Raw genomic sequence first — 22,055 nt, forward strand, 5'->3', positions numbered from 1 at the left:
GGACGCAGTCAGTGATCATTCTCACCCATCCGGGATCCCGACAATTTTCAGTAAAATTTGTACAGCCTGTTTGTGCAATTTTAGGCGTAAAGATCGGCATTTTTTGGCTTGATTTTTGCGATGGCAGGTACACAAGTTAAAGAGGGAGAATATACAACTACAATTTATGGAATGGTAAGCGTTTTTTTAGCTGAATTTATCGCGTTGTTTTGGTTGTCTATTTGTTGACGTCGGTTGCTCGGGAACAGCTAGATGAACTTTGTCAACACCACCAGGCCAAAATGAACCTTCCTAGCCACTAAACTTTTGACTTGTTACAGAGTGCATTTTTATCATGATCTTTTCTAATGATTCAAGATTACTCTAAACCAGTGTTGTTTCGGCTATCGTGGTTTGTTCGCTTCTGGGGGAGGGGGAGGGGTTACAAAGTAAGTCGGTCTTGGGGGACGCGAGTACGAGATTGAGTACTGTACGGCTTTTCAACTTCCAAGTCAGTCACATCCCCACAACTCTCGCTCCTTCTCATTGTTTACCAGCAGATAAGGGAATGTTAGTGATTTGAAAGTTGAAAGTTGTACTTGTACTTGTACTCTGACAGGGCTGTCAACCTCACACGTCAACAAATATGGAGAATATGACTTCCGCTTCCAGCAACAGGCCTTATCACGGTTTTCGAAGCCATTTTGACGAGTAGGCAAACACGTCTGAAATAACAGTGTTTGTATGGAAATCTGATGTCAAATAATTTTCAAAAAACATCGCTTCTGAAAAATTCATGAATGAGAAACTTTTGGCACTAGGAAAAAGATTTTATGACAAAAATTGGAGGGATGTAGCTGTGCCAGAAAGCGTCCAGTCGTGTTTTTAACTTTCTATACATTTGTCTGTATAGCGAACCAGCCGTGAACTGCTACTAAAAATAGTTCGCGGGAAAAAAATACAGGGAAATGTATGAAAAGTTCAAAACAGGACTGGACGCTTTCTGGCACAGCTACATCCCTCCAATTTTTTTTTCTTTAAATCCTTTCCCTAGTTCCAAAAGTTTCCAATTCATGAATATTTCAGAAGCGATGTTTTATGAAAATTATTTGACATCGGATTCCCATACAAACACTGTTATTTCAAGCCTGTTTGCCTACTCGTCAAAATGGCGTCGAAAACCGTGATAAGGCCTATAACAAAGTGCCTTACAGAGGCGTCGCATCAAGCCCAAATTCACACGTTCAGGGGGGGGGGGGGGGTGGACGTACATTACACAGTACCAGAAACAACGCTACACATTGCAGATTTTCTTGTCACAAAATCGAGTCAATGACAAATAGAACACTTCATCAATTATCCGGGAGATTACAGATGTAAACATGAAGAAATCCGGCTCAAAATCTGGAGATTACAGACATTAATCTGGAGACCGGGAGATACGACTCAAAATCTGGAGATTGAAGACATAAATCTGGAGACCGGGAGATACTGTTCAAAATCTGGAGACTCCCGGATTATCCGGGAAAGTTGACAGCCCTGTTCTGATGTGAAGGTTTCTATTACGAAATTGCGCCCATTGAAAAATGAAATGGAAATGAGGTTCATTTTGGACATCAATAACAGCAATCTTTTGTGTACACTGTATGGGTATTGTTAAAGTAAATTCGTGGAAGGTATCTATTCATTGGAACATAAGATAAAACAATGGATAACAAAAGAACGGAATTGTTAAAGTAAATTCATGGAAGGTATCTATTCATTGGAACATAAGATGAAACAATGGATAACAAAAAAACGGAAGGCAAAGTTTATCAACAGAAGTTGCATGACTGAACTAAAAGGAATTAAACATTACTTCCTGCACTATTAAGGAAGTAATTTTTTGAGCATATTTGATGGAATGCTCAATTATCTCTGAAAAATGTGTGTTATCCCTTGTATTCTCTCTGGATGCCAGGTTAGCATAGTTTTTGCTAGCTGATCCATTCTCGAGGTGCCATTACTACCTCTCTTAAACTAGTTAGGAAATCAGAAAACATGCAGATGACGTCTCTTATGAATATTGTAATTTGATAAATTAAATTTTATTCTTCCTTCTTTTAGATAAAAAACCAAAAGTTCCTTGAAGCAATCCAAATCCTTTCTCAGGAATTAGAAAATCATCCCCAGGTAAGGCTACATTATTAAGTTTGGTGGGCAATGAAACACCTTTTAGATCACGTCTCAAAAATTTAAGATTTAAAGGACTTTTTATTTCGGTTTTTTTATGATGTACATTCATATATCTGGCTGGCAACAGGTATTTCATACAGGCAGATCATTTTTCAATTATGAAGCCTGGAGTAAGGTTTACTATCACCAAAGTGTTCCCTGGATGGGATGCTAGTCCATTATAGGATTATCCAGAGAATTTTGTTAGTTTGCCTTAAGGTTAATACCTGGGCGGATAGAGAGATATTTTGCTTACATGCCTGTGTCACTTACTGAATAATACATCTTTCTCATTTATTCACCAGGCTTAAAATATTCCATCACATTTATTCCACTACGTATATGCCACACATGACATTCCAATCCTAGCAGTGTGCAGGATGTTTGTTCCATGAACCTAGTTTAATGGCCTTTAATAGCTCCCATGAGTCTCCTGTAGCTCATTGGCAGAGCATCCGAACTAGTAATCGGAAGGTCTTAGGTTCGACTCCTGATAGGAGCACTCAGATTTTTTTTTTGAATACCGTGTAGCACGAAAATTGTGCGGGTTCTAATTTTTACGGATTTTGCGGATTGACCTCGATCTGCAAAAATTAGTTCGTGCACAAAAAAACACCCGCAAAATAGAACGCCGCAAAAATTAACTCCCTTCAGTCCAATTGAAAACTCCGCTTTTGAAAGACTTGTGCCACAGGGTGCAATATACATTGGACTCAAACAAGAACATTTACATGATTTTCAACTGGAGAAAGCAACCAGAGCTTAGATACATACAGTATTCTGCATCTACAGGGTTGTCGCTAAGCGCCAGCTGCCGGCTGGGAAAGAGGTCATCGCCGGCTGATTTTGGGTGGCAAACACTCGGTTAAAAGGGCAATGAACAGTTCTTTAGTTACCCACTAGCAATTGTTTGATTTAGAATAATATATTTTAAGTGAAAAGGTTGAATAAACTCCTGACTACCTTGAGTATCGATGCCATAAAGTAATTGAAAAAAAGTCTTGTTTTGAGAACTTGTTTACTGTGTCCTCTTTCCGTTTTCTGCGTCCGCCATCTTTTCAACACAAAGCTTGGTAGCCCCTGCGTTCAAGGCGTTGCGAAAGATTGGGAACGAGTTTGTTACCAGGTATTTGTGTCAGATCGGAGAAAGAAGAAGTCTTTCTCTGTAGCATGACAGAGAAAAAAAAAAACATGAAGGAACTTCTTCGTAATGTTTCAATACAACTTTTCATTGGTTAAATTTTATTGTTTATAACATGTTTACGCTCATGAATAGCAAGAAGAACTGGGCAAATGGAGGAACAACTGAACAAACCAGAAACCAAGAACCAGAAACGTAAACGGTCCGCTGAGTGCTCGCCGGCGAAAACGAAGGAACAAGAAACCGAGTGATCTAACCCGCGAAACTGGATGAACAGCTGAACGAACGAGTGGACAGCTCTTTTGTTTACAGTGCTAAGCGTTTATAAGAATCGATTTTCTGATAGTCTAGTGCAAACTTAAAAGCACTTACCTTTTCGGAATGAATGGGAAGCGTTGTTATCGTACTTATCGTAGCTTTCGTTCTCATTACTTTAATGTTAAGTAGATAATGAAAATTTTACGCACGTATTTTCATTTTTAATGTTAGAGTATACACGGCATTCATAAAAAACGGGTTTTAGTTAGATTAGATTAGCTGCAGTTAGGTTTTGAATTTTGTTTAGGAGAGTTAGGTTATTTCTAATTTTTATACTCCTGATAGATTTTACCCTGTTTAAATAAATAACTATTCTTTTAGTGAAATCACCAAAAAGAGAATTAAGAAAACAGAATAGATTGACGAAAGTAAAACAAAGCACTGTCTGCTCAGAAGGTCTGTCATTCTCCTTAGGGGCACAGTGGACAGACCTGGTAGAGAGTTCAAGGAACGCCAAACAACGAAAACCACACGAAGGAAATATGGAAACGTCAAAGTGAGGGAGAAAATGTTGAATACATTCTGGGTGAATCTCTGTACCACACGTTTCAAACTGCAGCACCACAGCTGACCTTAATTCTCTTTAATGGTTGTTTCTTTTGGTATAAAAGAGCCTCTAGATTTCACCAGAGTGCACCAAATTGAATCAAAATTTTCAAAATTTCCTGTGGAAGGCCCCCCATACCCCCCTAATGGGAGGGGTGACTCCCTCCCATAACTACCCCTCCGTCGGCTCCGCCGACGGCAGAAGGCACTTCGCGCCTTCTTTAGCCGGCTCAATTTCTCAGCTAACTGACAGACAATTTTCTTAGCTACAACCCTGCATCTAGTCTGTATTATTAAACCGTATTAATGAAACAGTGTTTTGTCATGGGTGGTAGGGGTAGGCTTTTTGTTTTGTTTTGTTCATGTTCAGTCCTTTTGTACAGTAAGGTATTACAGTTATGTGTCTCTTATATGTAAATAGAGTGAACTGTGTACCGTACAATAAAAGTTAAAAATATTAAGGTTTCTTCCACTTAAATGTTCTGTTGTTTGAATCGCAAAAATTAGTTCCCAGCAGAAATTTCAGTCATCTCGAACAGCAAAAATTTGTTCCCGCAAAATACAAAAAATCGCCAATCCGCAAATAAAACTCCCGCAAAATTTTCGTGCTACACGGTATGCCTGTGTCAGTTACTGAATAATACATCTTTCCCATATATTTTCCTGTTAAGCAATACAATGGTTAACACCAGACCTTAACCAAGAAGCTTCAGATAAGTCAAAAGTCTGAGAGGCTAACCATAATATCATTGCACCTCTGCTGAACTGCGTCACAGCAGAATTAATAATAATAATTATTATGGAAAGTTTTGTTGTTTTTTTCAGTCAAGAGCAGCACTGTCATTGCTAGGGTACTGCTACTTCCAGGTTCAAAGCTTTGATGCGGCAGCTGATTGGTAAGTGTGATGGATCTTTTGTTAGGAAGCAGGAAAATGCAGAGCAGTTGTTAAGGGTTTTAACCCTTAAGCTACAGTAAATGTTGTTACAGCTGAATTGCCTTTATGGGTAATTTGTTATGCATGGATATCCTGACCTGTTGAAGGTTAAATTAATAAATTCAAGACGGCAATCAAGACTTATCTTTTTAGACAAGCCTTTTTATAGTATTTATATATTTAAATTTGCATTTACATTTGTATTTTTATATATTTGTATTATGATCATAAATTATTGTAATGCGCAATTGAAAATTTATATTGATAATTGCGCAATAGAAATTAATAAAATTATTATTATTTATTATTAAGATTCAATTAAGTCTTTCACATACAAAAGAAAAATGTTGGTTGCAGGTGTGCAGCTCAATGTGATCAGTGTCATTATGACCCAAATCCTAGTAGCAGCACAGCAATAGACTTTGTTTGCGTCAGACATTATATTCTGCATGGGGTGAGATGTCATCATGGTCTTAGTGAGAAGGGAGAGTGTGACAGGTCTATCATAGACTCTTGCCTTTTGATGGCAAGTGTAATTCATTGTAATCTTTGAGAGACATACTTATACTTTCAGGTTGCCTGTTGTTATTAATGGAGTCTGGATAAATTGTAAAAGTTGCTACTGAGAGTGTTATTTCCATGTATGTTAATAATATTTTGAATCATATATATTCACAGCTATGGTCAGCTCACACAGATCCATCCAGAAGTTGATGAATACAAGCTGTCCTATGCTCAGGTTTGTCATTTGAAGGGTTAAGAGAGAAACCAACTTTTGTCTAATTTTAGGCTGATTTTTTTAAATTTTTTTAGAAGAGTCTGAATTTTTGCATTAGGCCTTCAAAACATTGTGCTGTGTTTTTTCACCAGTTTAAGCATAGTTTTTGAGAAAAACGAGGCCAAAATATTGAACCAGCAAAAGAAAAGCAAAAAAAGTTGATTAAAGTGAAGGCCAAATGAATCACTTTTGTGTGAAAATTATGAAAATTGATCCAAAATTTGACATAAGACAGTAATGCTCTCAACTCTGCAGTTATAACTGTGATTAAATGATAGTGATCAATGATGATGATGATAACATTTGAATTTGAAATAATATTTTAATAGTACTTAGCTAAAGAAATGTATTTTTACTCAGTGATTTTCAAGAGGTTTTATAATATTTCCTCTCCTCAAAAACCAACATTCTACAAATTATTCCGATTCAATATGGAAAGTGTCCACAATTAATGCTCTGTGCTAAATACATTTGACACTTCAACAAAGTTCAGGCTCAAGTTCACAGATGATGGAAGAGATGAGAAATCAATGCGCTTTGCATAATTAGATAGGCATTTATTTTACATCCTTTCTATCAAAATAATTATTGTAAACCATATTTTTAACATTGCAGTCATTGTACAAGGCATTCATGTATCCAGAGGCCATGAAAGCAACCTTTCAGATTGAAAATCCTACATACCACTCAAAGGTGAGTCGACCCTCACTAAAGATTTTATTCAACACTCTCAAAATGTTTTGTAGTAATAAGCAGAAAGTCCATGGGGCTTGGGAAAACTAGTGTATAATTTTACTATTTTAGTAAAGTCATTGTCTATTGCCAGCTGAGGGCTGTTTGTTTGCTGTTACCTTCACAATTTTCTATGGTTGAATAATCCATCGTACCAACAAATATGGTGATTAGTACATTTAGCCAGAATTTGTAGTATACAAAAACCCTAAAAATGCACAGAAAAATCTAAAATCTCCAAATCTGGCATACTCAGTGTTATAAGTTCAGAACTGAGACACATTTTGCAGATTATTTGGTTTTCAATGTGCCTTTTGGCTGTATTAGGTTTACAAGATATTGTGGTAAAATGTACAGGTGCCATCTTTTTCTGTACAGTGGATTCTAGATACTACTGATATATAAAAAGAGATATATGAAAGGAGACAGGCAAATTAGTGTCCTTTCATTTGTATTGTGGGGATCTAGTGAAACTTTGTAGACACGGCAAGTCCTAACACCCCCTTAATTTAGACCTCTCGATTCTCTCTATGCAAGTAATAATGAACATTTCACTTCCTGTAAAGTCTTCATTAATATTATAATCTTTTCTGCTATTCTGTGCAATGCAAAGGTGCTGAAACTTCAAGCTGCTATAAAATATGGAGAAGAGGATTTGCAGGGAGCCAAGGTGAATTTACATGAGTTTAGATATGTTTGAATTAGAATGTTTCTCTTTATGAGACGTTCTGGATATTTTGTGGCTTCATAAATCTTGTGAGTAGCTCAGGATTGATACTTAACAGAACCTTCAGGTATCAGGGGGAACAGGGATGGTGCAGTGGTGAGAGCACTAGCCTCCCACCAATCTGACCAGAGTTCGATTCCTGGACTCAGTGTCATTATGTGGGTTGAGTTTGTTGTTGGTTCTCATCCTTGCTCCAAGAGGTTTTCCTCTGGGTACTCTGATTTTCCCCATCTCCTCAAAAACCAACATTTTTAAAGTCCAATTCTGAGTATGGAAAGTGTCCACAAAAAAGTATTACTGCTCTGTGCTAAATATTATTCATTGATACTTTAAGGACGGTGCCTACTATTGTTACTGCGCATACGTTCTGCGTATCTCGAGATACTCGGGTTTCCTATGGGTAGTGCTCACTAATACAGGGATATTTTTGCACGGTTTAAAACTATGCGGAGAAAGCAGAACTTAGCAAGTGCTCTTGGTATCCCAAAAGAAAATTGGGGGTAACCATGCATTTTTCAGAGATAATTAAGCTTTAATTTAGGAAAAACTGCCATACATTTCTTTATATTTTGGCGCCTTTTAGATATATTGTTGCTTCATTATCTCTGAAAAATGCGTGGCTACCCCCAATTTTCTTTTTGGATTTCAATAGCCCTTGCAAAGGTCTGCTTTTCCCGCACAGTCATAAACCGCACAAAAATAGTTCTGTATTAGTAGGCACCGTCCTTAATAAAGTAATTTATTTATTTTATTATTTTTTTTATCAAAATATAATATTAAAACAATAATAACAATAAAATTTCTGTGCTGTAACTTTAGAGCATGGTGGAACAGTGTCCACCTGATGATCCAGATACAGAAATCAACTTGGGATGTCTTCTTTACAAGGTAAAATTTATTATTAAAATACTTGGGAAAGTGTACATACCATTCAGTAATTTGGTCTAGGAGATAGTTACATGCTTAAAGTAATACTTCTGTTCAAATAGAAGAAAGATCCTTGCAGATCAAAATATGTGTTTCATTTATTTACATTTATTTAAAGTAGTACTTGTCATGTTGTTTGTAGGAGGGAGGATATGCTGAGGCTTGTCAGAAATTCCAGACAGCTATGAACATTCTTGGATATCAACCAGGTAAAGTTTAATTCAAGGAAACTGTGAAAGATCAACAAACTCTCACTAAATAAACACCTTCCAGGGTTGTCATCACGTTTTTAGCCATATGTTGCAATGAAATTCATATCTGTAACAATCTGGTTGATGATAATGGAAAAAGGAAATCCAAGTGCTTTTATCAGGGAGTCAAACCTAAGACCTTTGGATTACTAGACAGTTTGGATGCTCTACCACTGAGCTACAGGAGACTTGGGGAGCTTAGGCCATTAAACTAGGCTCATGGGACAAACATCCTGCATACCGCTAGGATTTGAATGTCAATGTGTGTATATTTTAAGCCTGGTGAATGAATGATAATGATGTCTTATTCAGTGAGTGATACAGGCGTACACAGAAAAAGGAAATCCGGGTGCTCCTATCAGGAGTCAAACCTAAGACCTTCCAATTATTACTAGTTTGGATTACTAGTTCGGATGCTCTACCATGCCACTAACCCTGCAACAGTCAAGATCACCCATAACATGACAACTGAAGGTTCTTTCAAGGGCATTGCTGTAACAGGTGTTACAGCAAACAAATGTGATAAATTAATATTTTTTGTTGTTTTTGTACTTTTCATAACTTTCAAGAGAATTTCTACTCGTATCATACTGTGGTACAGGATTTAACAACATTATCAACCTATGTTTTTGCTGTTGTTTCTTTTCAGACCTTTCGTACAACATAGCACTGTGTTTTTACAGCCTGAAGCAGTATGCACCAGCACTGAAACACATTGCTGACATCATTGAAAGAGGAATCAGAGAGCACCCAGGTTAGTTTGAAGACAGAATATCTGATTTGTTTAAATGCAATAGAATTTCCAAAGCACTGTCATCAGCCTTTTTTATTTATTTATTTATTTATTTATTTATTCACACGACATACAAACATAGAAAGTTACAATGAATAATAGACTAGGATCGTACATAAGTTTAGAGTAAATAATAGAGGTGACCACCCGAGTAAACTGCCATACAGTCTAGAAGACTGAGAACGTTATAAACCATGCCTTGAATTTTGATTGTGTTGGAATCAATCAAATCAAAATACAGACAAACTGAATATGTTGTAGGGAATCATGAAACAACCCACTTTCTCCTAAATTTATAAATAATCCTCTAAAAATACCATCTCAAATATTCCCTCCCAGTATTTATGTGCAGTGTAATGGACATCTTAGTTACAACATGCAAAGGATTCAGATAGCTATAGGTAATTTTAGAAATAGCTTTTTGATAGAAATCTTCTTAGTATTGTGAAGTTTTTTTTACCAGATCTTGAATGTCATGCATTGGTTACAAACAACATCAATGATATGATTCTAGGAATATTTTCGGTGTTAATAGCTTTATTTACTGTAAACCATAATGTAAATCTATAACAGTAATTTTGTCTCTCATCAGCAAATTAAGTGACCCTAATATTAATAATTATTTTTTATTTGAATTCAGAGCTAAGTGTTGGTATGACAACAGAAGGCATCGAAGTCAGAAGTGTTGGTAACACCAAGGTGATATCTTTTGTCCTTTGCCCTGTAACACTTAGTCTGTTACTGTTAATATCAGTTTTTTCTACAACCTCTTGAATGGTGTCTTAAAAGACAATTGAATTTTTTCCATGGTTAGTTGGCTTCAGATGAGACTGACAGCATCTTGTTGAGGCTGTACTGTACAGTCCAAGTCTATAAACAGGATTTTGTAGGGTCTTAATGTAATCAAGTGCAGTATAACAGGATTTGGGGGAAGGGGGGGGGGGGGGGGGTGGGCAGACAGGAAGAGAAAGGGGAAGGAACCTGGATAAAAATTATGGCATTTGTAAGAGCTGGAAGGAGAAGAAATAAGCAAAACGTTAATGTGCAGTATTTGTGTAACACCTTGTGACAAAATACCAACAAAAGTATAAGCTACTAAGGAATGGGGTGTGTGTCCCAAGAACCAAAGGAAAGTATGATGCTAAAACAGATTATCCAGTGGGATGGTGGTCCAATTCAAAGAAACCTTTCTTGTTAGGGGTTGCAATATTTTCTGGAACAACATAATTCAGACAACCCCTACCCCCTCTACAAGATACACTGTAGGATCCTAAAAATTCCTACATAGAGTTTACTATAAGATGCTATATGATCCTACTCAAGATTCTAAAATGTAATTTTATGTTCCTTTGTCAGGTTTTACATGAAACAGCTCTGATTGAGGCATTTAACCTAAAAGCGGGAATTGAGTACCAGCTTAAGAACTGTAAGCCATTGTTAAATAATATCCTGGTCCTTTTAAAAATCCTATTTTGTTGAGTCTGTTGATTTGAGGTGGCTGACACCTTTATCCCTGAACACCTTCCAAAATTTTTTTAATCTGTGCAAAACGTTGTCTAGATCTAAACATGTTACTGAGCTCATGTGTGAGAATTGGGGGTGTTTTTAACAGGTTGCACTGTTGCTATGGTAACCTATTATGCCAGGGATCCAACCATAACTTGTTTACCAATAGTTAAAGGGGAAGTATCACACAAATTTGCTGTCATTTCAAAACCCAAAAATGTTTGTCTGTCAGCAGAAACAAAGAAATAATTGTCAACTTTGTTATAAATTAGCACCCCAGTGCAATAAAACTGTCGATTACTGCCTCTGACCAGAGTCAGAGTAGGCCGGTATAGATTGAAACTTGAAAATCTTTTTCAAGTTCCCGCATTTTTTGTTTCCAAAATGAGCTAGAACAGATCACAAGTTGTTCCTTTCAAGAATTGAGTTCATTTCTTTCCTTTTGTCATTCTAGAATTATTTGGCAGGTGATTGAAGGTCTTATTTCATCATTTTGAACAAAAGATACTAAAAACCCCATGATACTTCCCCTTTAAGTATTTGTTTGTTACTGTTATTGTTGTATCCATTGATAAGAAGTTTTGATATCGATCAGTCAAAGTGTAAGTGCAGGATTGAAACCGGTGCCTGAGCCACCTTAATGGTGTACATGCAAGGCTGTTGCTTAGAGCAGGAACCCGGTAGCCTGGGGCGCCCAAGAAAATGCTCTGGGCGCCTAAATTTTTTGCAGTGCACCTAACACTTCATGTCGGGCTTCTAACTTCTCGGCCTTTGGCCTGGTGGGCTCCTTGAAATTTTTCTTAGGCAACAGCCTTGACATGTATTAGACTTTGCCTTCAAGCGCTTCCTATTTCTGCCATCATCAAGAATTTTGTTCTAAAATGCCAAAAATATAGAGAGCTTGACTTTATTCAAAATCCAATAACAAACCTGATGGTCAGTTGCTTGTTAAAGCATTTAACAGGAAAAATTAAAAGTAATGTTATTAATGATGTTGGATGCATCAAAACGTCCAATAACGTTACTTTTAATTTTTCTCAAAAAAAAAAATCTGCCAGATTTATTAATTAATGAATATTATTAAATTTTAATTTAATTTTCAGTTGATTCTGCTCAAGAAGCTCTGACTGATATGCCTCCTAGAACAGAGGAAGTATGTGAAAATTCAATAATTTGTTATGTGGTGCAAACTGTTTGCCCAATTGACTGAATGTTTTCATAGTGGGGATGGTATAATTGGAGCTTGCAATTATTTTAACTTGTTTTTTGTCAAAATTTAACAGGAACTTGACCCAGTTACTCTGCATAACCAAGCCCTCATGAACATGGAGTCTAATCCAACTCAGGTACAATGTATTGTTTCATTATTAACATTGTTCGTAAATCTATAAATCAATAAATATTGCTCATGGTGTAAGTACTTAAATATTATTATGATCATCCGGGTGAGTTTTGTCCTGAGAAGGACTGTTTGAGGTGACATTGGTTGGCAATGGTTGAGTGGTGAGAGTGGAAATCATTCACCACAGTTTGTTTTGATGTGGGCCATTATTATCCAGATGAAATTATTGGGAAATGAGATGTTTTGGGGAAGAAGGTAAACTGGAGAAAACACTCAACAACAACACTCATATCGCTAATTAAGACCTGAGACAAATCGGTGGCCGGAGGGAAGCAAGTGATAGATGCACTGACCCCAGACATCCTTTGAAAGGGGTCAAGAATAAGCCCATCCACATGTAGCACTGGTTTCACTTACATGTAGCATTTATAAGATTTTCATGTCTTCACACTTTTGATGGCTGCAAGATTATTTTGTAACTTTGAAGTTGCAGCAGTGACTGAATTGAAGTCTGTCTTCTCAGATAATGGATTTGCTGGAGACTTCAGTGAGTGGAGACAGCTGGCAGACAACCACCACTAACAACAGATATTTCCCCTGCTTTTAATAACTTGTTCAGGATTTGTTGTAAAAAGGGTTACTCTTACTATTATTATTTTTTCAGGGATTTGAAAAGCTGCAGTTCTTGTTGCAACAGAATCCATTCCCACCAGGTACTAATTGTGCAGTTCTACAAAAAAACCATACCCACCCCATGGCAGGTCATCAAAAATTCCCTGAGAGAGGGGGTTCTTAGAGGCAAAAATTTAGAGGCAAAATGTGAAGCTTAACTGGAATTTCCTTGGTGGAGGGGGGAGGTGAAAAGCAAAAACCTTCTGTGGGGGAGTATGGAAATTCTGTGGAACTGTACATTAAAAGAGCATTCTTTTCCTCTTGTTCCCTATAGCATTCTTGGATACTTGACAGTACAGTTGTACCTCCCATTAATAGACACTTATGTGTCCACATTCAAATCTGCTTCCGAGGAAAACCCATCAGCTACAGCAAGTTAAAAATGTGCAATCTTTTGTGTGTCGGCTGGGACCTTGAGTGAGTGTCCAATTTGTAGGAGAGCTGTATGAAAACAGGAAGGGTCCCAATGATATGAGGGGTTTGGCTGTATGATCACCGGTTACCATCAATAATGGAATAGTTAACTTACATGTTAGCAGAGGTAGTTGGATTTGCATAATTATCTAGGCTTGGGATATTTAGATTTCAAATACAATGTTCCACTGCGTTCTTGTTTTGCAGAAACATTTGGGAATCTTTTGCTTCTGTATGCAAAGTACCAGGTAAGTTCTAAATATCAGAAATCAAGTCCTTTTTGAAGGCAAATTTTCAGGAAACCATAGCAAGCCTTTCAAACATCTTACATGTACAATAATTTATTGCTAGTTAGAGACAGCAAATTTTTTGACCCACATTTTGCAAAAGCACGACAACAAATTTTTATTTACTTTAACTGTTTACCTTTTTCTGTTGAAGTATTTTGATCTGGCTGCAGATGTCTTGGCAGAGAATGCTCACCTGACATACAAATTCCTCACTCCAGTAAGTGATCAGAAATATTTGATTTATTTTCATATGAAGGTCTGCTTAGTTTAGTGAGTCCCATAATATTATAACTGTGTAGCATTGTCTTCAACTACAAAATAATTATGTAACATTTTGGAACAAATTATAACTGCTATATTAGTGGGAATAGTAAGTGTTGTAGTTACCTGTTGAGAAAAGTCTTTAGCCTTTAATAGGCTGAAAATTAAACCTAACTTTTTAATAGGTCTGAAACACATTAATCTTTAATAGCATAGAGAAATATCTGTTAGCTAAACAGGTTCCTGTTTGATCCTTGGTCTGCTGTTAATTATAAGGGGTCCATTTCACGTTCAATAACACTGCATGTAAATTTAAATATATCAAAACTAGTTCTCACTACAGCGCTTGAAAACCCACGTAAGCTTTTTAAAGTGTGTTGTTTTTCTTCTGTGTATATTATTTTGAAGTAGCTTTGTTGTTGTTTCTGCACTCTACAGTACATGTATGACTTCCTGGATGCCATGATCACACAGCAAACTTCGCCAGAGGAGGTGCGTACTGATTCTGAAGAGGTTTTGTTCAAGATTTACTTTGTCGACAGAGACATTTGGAGTATGTGCACTTGACTAACAACCAGCAGCAGCAAAAAAGAAAGAGTGTTTGAGGAATATTGTGAATAGTTTGAAGTTAAAGAGCCACTCTCATTCTCTAGTGACAACAAAGTGAATACGAATGTTTGGTTTTTCGACAGAATTAATGACTTAAGGTAAATTAGCCACCATAAAGAGATTCGAGTGGTAATGTTTTGAGCGTTTGCTCTTTTTCAGGGCGGATCCAATTCAAATGAAATGTCAGCACTCGAATCTCTTTGTGGTGGCCAATTTACCATTATTTATCAACTCTGTTGATAAACCAAACATTTGTTTCTAATCCACACCGACACAGCACCGCAGTTTCTTTAGAAACTAACCCCCTTAATTAAGTGAATACACTGTTACAAACTGAAGAAGTTGATGAATTTTTTCAGGCTTATCGGAAGTTAGATGACATGGCCACAAAACAGACAGAAACACTGAGGAAACTCACCAAACAGGTTTGTGAGCTGTTGATTCTATGTGATGTTCACAGTGTTAAAGTTTGCATCCTATAAAATCCAGAGTTTTGTTTTTCATTCTTGTTTGTTGAGAAAGTAGAGAAAGCTTTTTTAATCAATGAAAGAACACAGTAAGGCCAAACCAAAGTATGAATTTCTTTTGACATTCATTGCAAACCTAGCATAAAATTTAATTACTAAGTAGCTAATAGAATTTGAAAACCTGGACTTCTAGTTACGAAATACTGTATCCTAAGTAAGTAAAATTGTCCAGTGAAGGTTCCTACCGGTGGTTTTTGGATGAGGAGATGCTTGTCAGCAGTGCCATGTATTTTTGTTTGTAGGTTCAAGAAGCAAGACAGAATCATGATGATGACACTGTGAAGAAAGCTGTGAATGAATATGATGAGGCACTGGAAAGGTGTGTTCTAATACAACTGGTTTCAGTAGAAATGTTACTGAAGTGCTGTGAGCATAACCAACCTAAGTGCATTTCCGGTCGCATTTTGTTGCTTCAGCTCGGATTCACCAGTCAAGAGTTTTTGCATGTGCCCTTGAATTCCTTCAGTAAATGTAGCTCCAATGTTTTATCTGCTGTTTTGTGTAAAAACCTATGAGTATGGGCAAGATTTCCATTTTTATCACAAATCAAAGCACAAAACAGCAGATAAACATTTCTATCAAGGGTATCTTTATCTCCTAGAAAGGGCTGAGAATTCCAATCACTTCCTCATAATTTGTAAATCCATCTTTGATTGGTTGTTGAAGGTTGATAAGGTGAGAATGAAGTTGTATGAGTCACTAGTAGCTTATAACCAGCCAGTTGTCACATAATGCCATTTTGTGCCTGTCTGGGGATATGACATCACATCAGCCTGTATAAATCCTGCTGTTTGTAGTTTGATACCACCATCATGTGCCACTTTGATGCATGAATCATTTCATGTGTGTTCTCAGTCAACAAGAAAACAAATTGTGAACAAAAGTCATAAAGATTTCAATTTATTATCAACACACTTTTAAAGTAACTAAAAGCAAACCACCAGGAAGGGAGGATTTAAGGATTTACAATAATTCTTCTTGTTCTAGATACATTCCTGTGTTGATGTCTCAAGCCAAGATTTACTGGGACCTGGATAATTATGCACAGGTGGAAAAGGCAAGTGATATTAAATAAATATTACAGTATTCTTTTATTGGCTACAGTAGGTGAAAGAGTGTTTTAGTTAGCCACAGTCTGTTTGCAGATGGCTTGGATGGGAATGGGTTGCACCTCAGGACAATTTTTGATTCCAAAACTTAAAATTTCTCTGACATAGCGCCTTTCGCAAAGTGACTGTTTTTCTTTGCAGATATTCAGAAAATCCGTTGAGTTCTGCAATGAACATGAAGTTTGGAAGCTGAATGTTGCTCATGTCTTATTCATGCAGGTAAATTTAATGTTCTAAAATAGGATTTTCTTTTGATTCGTGAATGTAATGTAAGACTAGCTGATGCTGGATCTGAAAAGCTGTCGAATGTAATGTTTGTACAGGCACAAAATTTCATCTTTTATAACAAAAAATAATAAATAAATATAAAAAAATAATAATAATATTATTTATATTGTTTCATTGTGGAAGTTTTTTCACTAATGATGTATAATTTGTAAGCATAAGCATCAGAGGGAGCATATCCAAGTGTAGTTGGGCTCGACATATGCACAAGCAGGAGGATAACAAAGGCTCCTTCTGCTTATACTTCTTTTCGCCTGTTTTCGTTTCTCTCCCGCCGTAAAATCTTATGCTTCTGCTCATGACTATGCTTATGTGGGCACTGAAAACCAGGCTCAAGTAAATATGCAAATGATAATATAATTTATTATAATTTACTGATATCTATAAATATTTACTGGTAACAGAGAGAGAAATTCTTAAGCTCATTATATGCCCTCTTCCCCTCCTTCTTTTCTTACTCTGGTCCAGAAATTGAGGACGAACCCCCAAAATCTTGTACTGATGATTTATTACTTTACTGCCCTGATTTTCTTCTATATTTCCCGACAGGAAAACAAATATAAAGAGGCTGTTGGTTTCTATGAGCCAATCGTCAAAAAACATTACGACAATGTAAGTACTTCTTTATAGTGCAAGCCGGTTGTTACGGCCGCATTCCACGTTGTTATGTTTAGCATTTAATTCTTTGTAAGGTTGCACATTCCTTTCGCATTCTTTTCGGATATCGCTATTCTTTCTGTTAAATTTCTCCGCATAATTTTCTTTGTTCTTATATCATTTGTAAGTTTCATAGTCCATTCTAATTCATTTCGCTTCAGCGTTCACGGCAACATCGTTGCAGTTTTTTCGTCCAGCCATCGTACATTTTTTTTCCGTTCAACTTTCTAGCCACACAACGTTTGTAAGTATTTTCGCTTAGTTTCTTTCCGTTTCCTGTATTTTTGTCGTTTCATAGCCGTCATTTGTATTCCTTAGTAATTTGTATTTGTTTCGCTTTTAGCAACCGTAATCGCAATTCGAAATAACAGTAATAAAGACGAGTTGGAACCGTGGACTATCTCTGGATTATTCGCCTATATTTCGTTGAAACGTTATGGATCCAATCGGGGAACAAGTTGGAACGGAAAGCGACAGTTTGGATTTCGCTAACGCTGCTTTAGCAACCGGTGTAACAAGGCGAAGGCAGCGCACAGAAAAGGGAAAAGCATTTATCGCACATGTTCGATGGACGGATTGCCAGACTTTATTTAGAAGAATCCAACGTCAAATGAAGGAAATCGATAGTTTGGCGACTAATGAAGAGAATGTGGACGTCGTCGAGAGGAATTTAACTTCATTTCGTTTTTCCGTGGAAGAGCTCAAGGCGGGTTTCGCTGCTCTTTTAAATGATCTTGAGTCCGAGAAGGATTTGGACGTTGCGAACGAATGGTATATTAATCTGAATGAAACGATTAACGACTTTTTAGACAAAACTGTACTCTGGATTTCAACCGCGAAAGAGACAATCGAACATAGCTTGGAAACAAGATCTCAAGTTGGCTCGTTATATTCCACATCGCGTCGTTCAAAGGCATCCTCTAGACATTCTAGCCGTTCGATTACCTCAAGCAGAGCGAAAGAGAAAGCAAAAGCCGCCGAGTTAAAGGCCAGAGTTGCTATGTTGGAAAAAAGGAAAGAGTTGGAGTTGAGAGTCGAGAAGTTACGCCTCGAAGAGCAGTTGGCGGTTGCTCGCGTGCGAGAGGGTGTGTTCGCCGAAATTGAAAGGGGTGTTAGCGATGCAGATTCGACTGGTCGTCAAGAATTGTCTCCGAAAGATTCTTTTGTACAGGCATCTACTTCATCTGGGCCGTTTCTTCCGACTTCCTCAAGCGCTTACACGTCTCCAGCCGTTACGTCTAACACTACGACTAAAGTGAGTTTTACCGCTGATTTATATGACGCTCCTATGATACAAACTCCGCCTCCTAAGCCAATGCAGCATCCAAGTCTGAATCCTTTTGCACCTGAGTTTCTTGTCGCGGAAACGAAGCAAGATACAGAGCCATTAGGACAACCGAAACAAGAACCTTTCGCGAGTGAACCTCGATACATGGCCTACACACATCAAAGCACTAAGCAGTTTTGTGAAGTCCTGCAACAACAGAACAGATTAACAGAATTACTAGCGGAGCAACAACAACAGAGTTTACTGCCTTCTCTTACACTGACCAAGTTTAGTGGCGATCCTTTGGAGTACTTTACCTTTATAAGAAGTTTTGAATCGCAAGTAGAGGCTAAGGTCAGTGCGAATGATGTACGTCTGCAATACTTAGAGCAGTATTTACACGGAGAACCCAAGGACCTAATCAAGGGATGTCTCCACCTTGATCGACACAGTGGATACCTAGAGGCCAAAAAGCTCCTTAACGAAAAGTATGGGGACCCATACAAGATATCCAACGCCTATCTCAAGAGAATTAACGAGTGGCCCTGCATCCGACCAGGAGACGAGTTGGCATTAGACAGATTCTCCATCTTCCTAAGTCAGTGCCGGAGCGCGATGGCAACTCTAACCTATCTATCTATTCTAAATCATCCTCACAATTTGCAAAGCATGGTAACCAAGCTTCCATTTACGCTTCAAGACCGATGGCGCCGAGAAGCAAATAAAAGGAGAGTGGTGAGTGGAGTAATCGCTTCCTTTGCCGACTTCGTGAACTTCGTTAATGCAGAAGCAGGAATTGCGACCGACCCAGTCTTTTCTCGTGAAGCGCTTCGTCGTTTGGATGGCACCTCAGATCGACCTGATCGTTCCAGCAAAGGCAGAGGTAAAAGTTTTGGCAGGTCTAAGACGCCTGGGAGCCATAATGTTACTTCACATCTCGCCTCCAGTCACGCGACAGATGTGACCGCTGACCAACAATCAGGCTCACGCACTCCCATTAGCCTCTGTAAGTTGTGCAACAAGAACCATGACTTGGACGACTGTCCAGACTACTTGAAGAAATCCTTGTCACAAAGGAAAGACTTCCTAAAGATGAAATCACTCTGCTTTGCCTGCTACAGTCCTGGACACAGATCCAACGGTTGTGCCCAGCGAAGAACCTGTAAGAGCTGCTCACGTCGACATCCAACGGGTCTACATGATGATAGCTTCGCCCTCAATCAGGAGGCTTCCAAACAGGCTAGCTCTACTCCTCCCCAACCAAAGGAGAAGGTTTTAAATGCTCAAACGGAGGTGAAAGAAGCCCTCTGCCATGTTGTAGGCACCAAAGACTCAGTAGCCGCCGTTCCTGTCGTTCCCGTTAGGCTGAAATCTGCTGAAAGTGAAGTCCTCACTTACGCCATGCTTGACACCTGTAGTACCGGTTCGTTCGTTACTGACGACATCGCGACCACCTTGGGGGTGAATGGCGTGAATACACAGCTCATGGTGAAGACTGTCAATGGTACGAAGTTGCACGACTCTAAGGTCCTGAATGGATTAATCGTCACGGACTTAAAGGGCAAGAATCCCATACAGCTACCGAAGATATTCACTAAAGAGGACCTCTGCACACCCCCAAATGTGCCTACGCCTGAACTTGCCTATCGTTGGAAACATCTCAGAAACATAGCCAGCGAGCTGCCTACGCAGTTACCGAATGTCAGGATTGGTCTTCTGATTGGCTCAAACTGCCCGAAAGCTCTCGAACCCATAGACGTATTAGCTGGTGAAGATGGTGGTCCCTTCGCAATCAGGACGTTTGCTGGATGGGCAATAGTGGGCCCTCTGTACATGTGCGACACAGAACATTCAAATGTCAATTGCCATAGAGTTGCTGCTACGGAAGTTGGTTCAGGCAGACACCTCGACCACCACTTCATGGTAGAGAGCAGAGTTAAGGAAATCGTCACTCCACAAACACTCAATAAGATGCTCGAACTGGACTTCAGTGAACGAACGGAGGATAAGGAGCAAGAATATTCACGAGAAGACATGAAGTTTCTGAAGATAGTGAGCCAGGGAGTTCGTCACGAGGAGGATCATCATTATGAAATTCCCCTTCCTTTCCGCGATGACAGCCAATGGTTTCCTGACAATAGAGGTCAAGTTCTTCAAAGAGCACTATGGTTAAGAAAGAAGCTTATTAAGAATGAGAAGTTTTACAAGGACTATGTTAACTTTATGGGCAGCATCATTGCCAAGGGATTTGCTCGGAAGGTACCGTCTCATCTTATTCCTGCAAAGGCGGGCCAAGTCTGGTACATACCCCATCATGGCGTCTACCATGCCAAGAAGCCGAACAAGATAAGGGTGGTGTTCGACTGTAGCGCAAGATTTGGAGGAACATCGCTCAACGACAAGTTGCTACAAGGGCCTGACCTGACGAATCGACTTGTTGGTGTCCTTACAAGATTTCGCGAAGAGCCTATTGCGTTTATGGGGGACATTGATGCAATGTTTCATCAAGTCCGCGTACCAGAAGGCCAGCGAGACTTCCTTCGCTTCCTTTGGTGGCCTGATGGAGACCTAACACAAGACCTTGAAGAATATCAAATGAATGTCCATTTGTTCGGCGCAGTGTCGTCACCAAGTTGCTCAAATTTCGCGCTGAAGAAAGCCGCGGATGACGCAGAAAAGATTGTTGGAACAGAGGCTGCAGATGTTCTGCGAAAGAACTTTTACGTTGACGACTGTCTGCGCTCCGAAGGAAAAGAAGATACCGCTATCGAAAGGATACGTGACGTACGCCATGCTTGCGCCCATGGAGGGTTTAATTTGGCCAAGTTCGTTAGCAATAACAAGAACGTTCTCGAAAGTATCCCGGAAGAAGTGCGCGCCCCAGAAGTTAGATCGTTAGAATTAGGAAGTGATTATTATCCAGTGGAGAGAGCTCTTGGTGTCCAGTGGGCAATCGAATCGGACATGTTTGGTTTCAGAATTGTCATCAAAGACCAACCGCTAACAAGGAGGGGTATACTATCAACCATATCTTCCGTCTACGACCCCCTGGGTATAGCTGCGCCCTTCCTGTTAATCGGGAAGAAGATATTGCAGGATCTGTGCCGAACGAAGCTAGGATGGGACGACGAGATTTGCGAGGAGTTCCGCGTACGTTGGGAAAGGTGGAGAGGCCAGTTGCCTGCACTTGAGCGTTTCTCTATGGAACGATGTCTGAAGCCCAATAACTTTGGCGTCGTCGTGTCGAGACAGATCCACAGCTTCTCTGACGCAAGTTCGACTGGTTATGGTCAAGTATCCTACCTTAGAATGGAGAACGAGAGAGGTGACGTCCATTGCGCATTCCTCATAGGGAAGGCTCGAGTTGCTCCCGTGAAGACTATGACTATCCCTCGTTTAGAGTTAACCGCAGCCACTGTATCGGTACGTGTGGCAGAGATGATCGCCAGAGAGTTAGACGAACCTGTTAATAGCAGGCACTTCTGGACAGACAGCACAACTGTGTTAAAGTACATATGCAACGAAAAGAAGCGTTTTCAAGTCTTTGTCGCCAACCGTGTTCAGACTATACGAGACGCGACAGACCCCTACCAGTGGAGGTACGTTGAGTCCAAAAGGAATCCAGCAGATGACGCTTCCCGTGGTCTTGACGGTCAAGAATTATCCCCGCAGTGTCGTTGGATTACAGGACCGAACTTCTTACGGCTACCTGAGAGTGAGTGGCCTCAAGTCCCTGGAGACCTAGACGATGTCCCTGTAGACGACCCTGAAGTTA

General features: G+C 39.0%; 1 protein-coding gene across 2 annotated transcripts in view; it reads left to right on the forward strand.

The window, feature by feature from the left end:
• Positions 1 to 19: 19 nt before the first annotated feature.
• The window catches only part of LOC146458479 (intraflagellar transport protein 70A-like), a 30,658-nt gene continuing 8,622 nt past the window's right edge, over positions 20 to 22,055 (forward strand). For both annotated transcript variants that reach the window (XR_014858297.1, XM_085091071.1), the window contains exons 1-22: positions 20 to 174; positions 2,086 to 2,151; positions 5,024 to 5,094; positions 5,812 to 5,872; positions 6,527 to 6,604; positions 7,257 to 7,313; positions 8,190 to 8,258; positions 8,440 to 8,506; positions 9,198 to 9,302; positions 9,982 to 10,040; positions 10,698 to 10,767; positions 11,951 to 12,000; positions 12,131 to 12,193; positions 12,854 to 12,902; positions 13,483 to 13,523; positions 13,717 to 13,782; positions 14,265 to 14,318; positions 14,795 to 14,860; positions 15,205 to 15,281; positions 15,950 to 16,019; positions 16,213 to 16,290; positions 16,906 to 16,968. Coding sequence is in view for 1 of the 2 variants with exons in the window: in XM_085091071.1 (XP_084947197.1) it covers positions 121 to 174; positions 2,086 to 2,151; positions 5,024 to 5,094; positions 5,812 to 5,872; positions 6,527 to 6,604; positions 7,257 to 7,313; positions 8,190 to 8,258; positions 8,440 to 8,506; positions 9,198 to 9,302; positions 9,982 to 10,040; positions 10,698 to 10,767; positions 11,951 to 12,000; positions 12,131 to 12,193; positions 12,854 to 12,902; positions 13,483 to 13,523; positions 13,717 to 13,782; positions 14,265 to 14,318; positions 14,795 to 14,860; positions 15,205 to 15,281; positions 15,950 to 16,019; positions 16,213 to 16,290; positions 16,906 to 16,968 (1,434 nt within the window). In the remaining variant the exon portion in view is untranslated. The remainder of the gene's footprint in view (positions 175 to 2,085; positions 2,152 to 5,023; positions 5,095 to 5,811; positions 5,873 to 6,526; positions 6,605 to 7,256; positions 7,314 to 8,189; positions 8,259 to 8,439; positions 8,507 to 9,197; positions 9,303 to 9,981; positions 10,041 to 10,697; positions 10,768 to 11,950; positions 12,001 to 12,130; positions 12,194 to 12,853; positions 12,903 to 13,482; positions 13,524 to 13,716; positions 13,783 to 14,264; positions 14,319 to 14,794; positions 14,861 to 15,204; positions 15,282 to 15,949; positions 16,020 to 16,212; positions 16,291 to 16,905; positions 16,969 to 22,055) is intronic.

The sequence above is a fragment of the Pavona decussata genome, unplaced genomic scaffold (genome assembly GCF_977016875.1).
Source record: "Pavona decussata unplaced genomic scaffold, jaPavDecu1.1 SCAFFOLD_233, whole genome shotgun sequence".
NCBI lineage: Eukaryota > Metazoa > Cnidaria > Anthozoa > Scleractinia > Agariciidae > Pavona > Pavona decussata.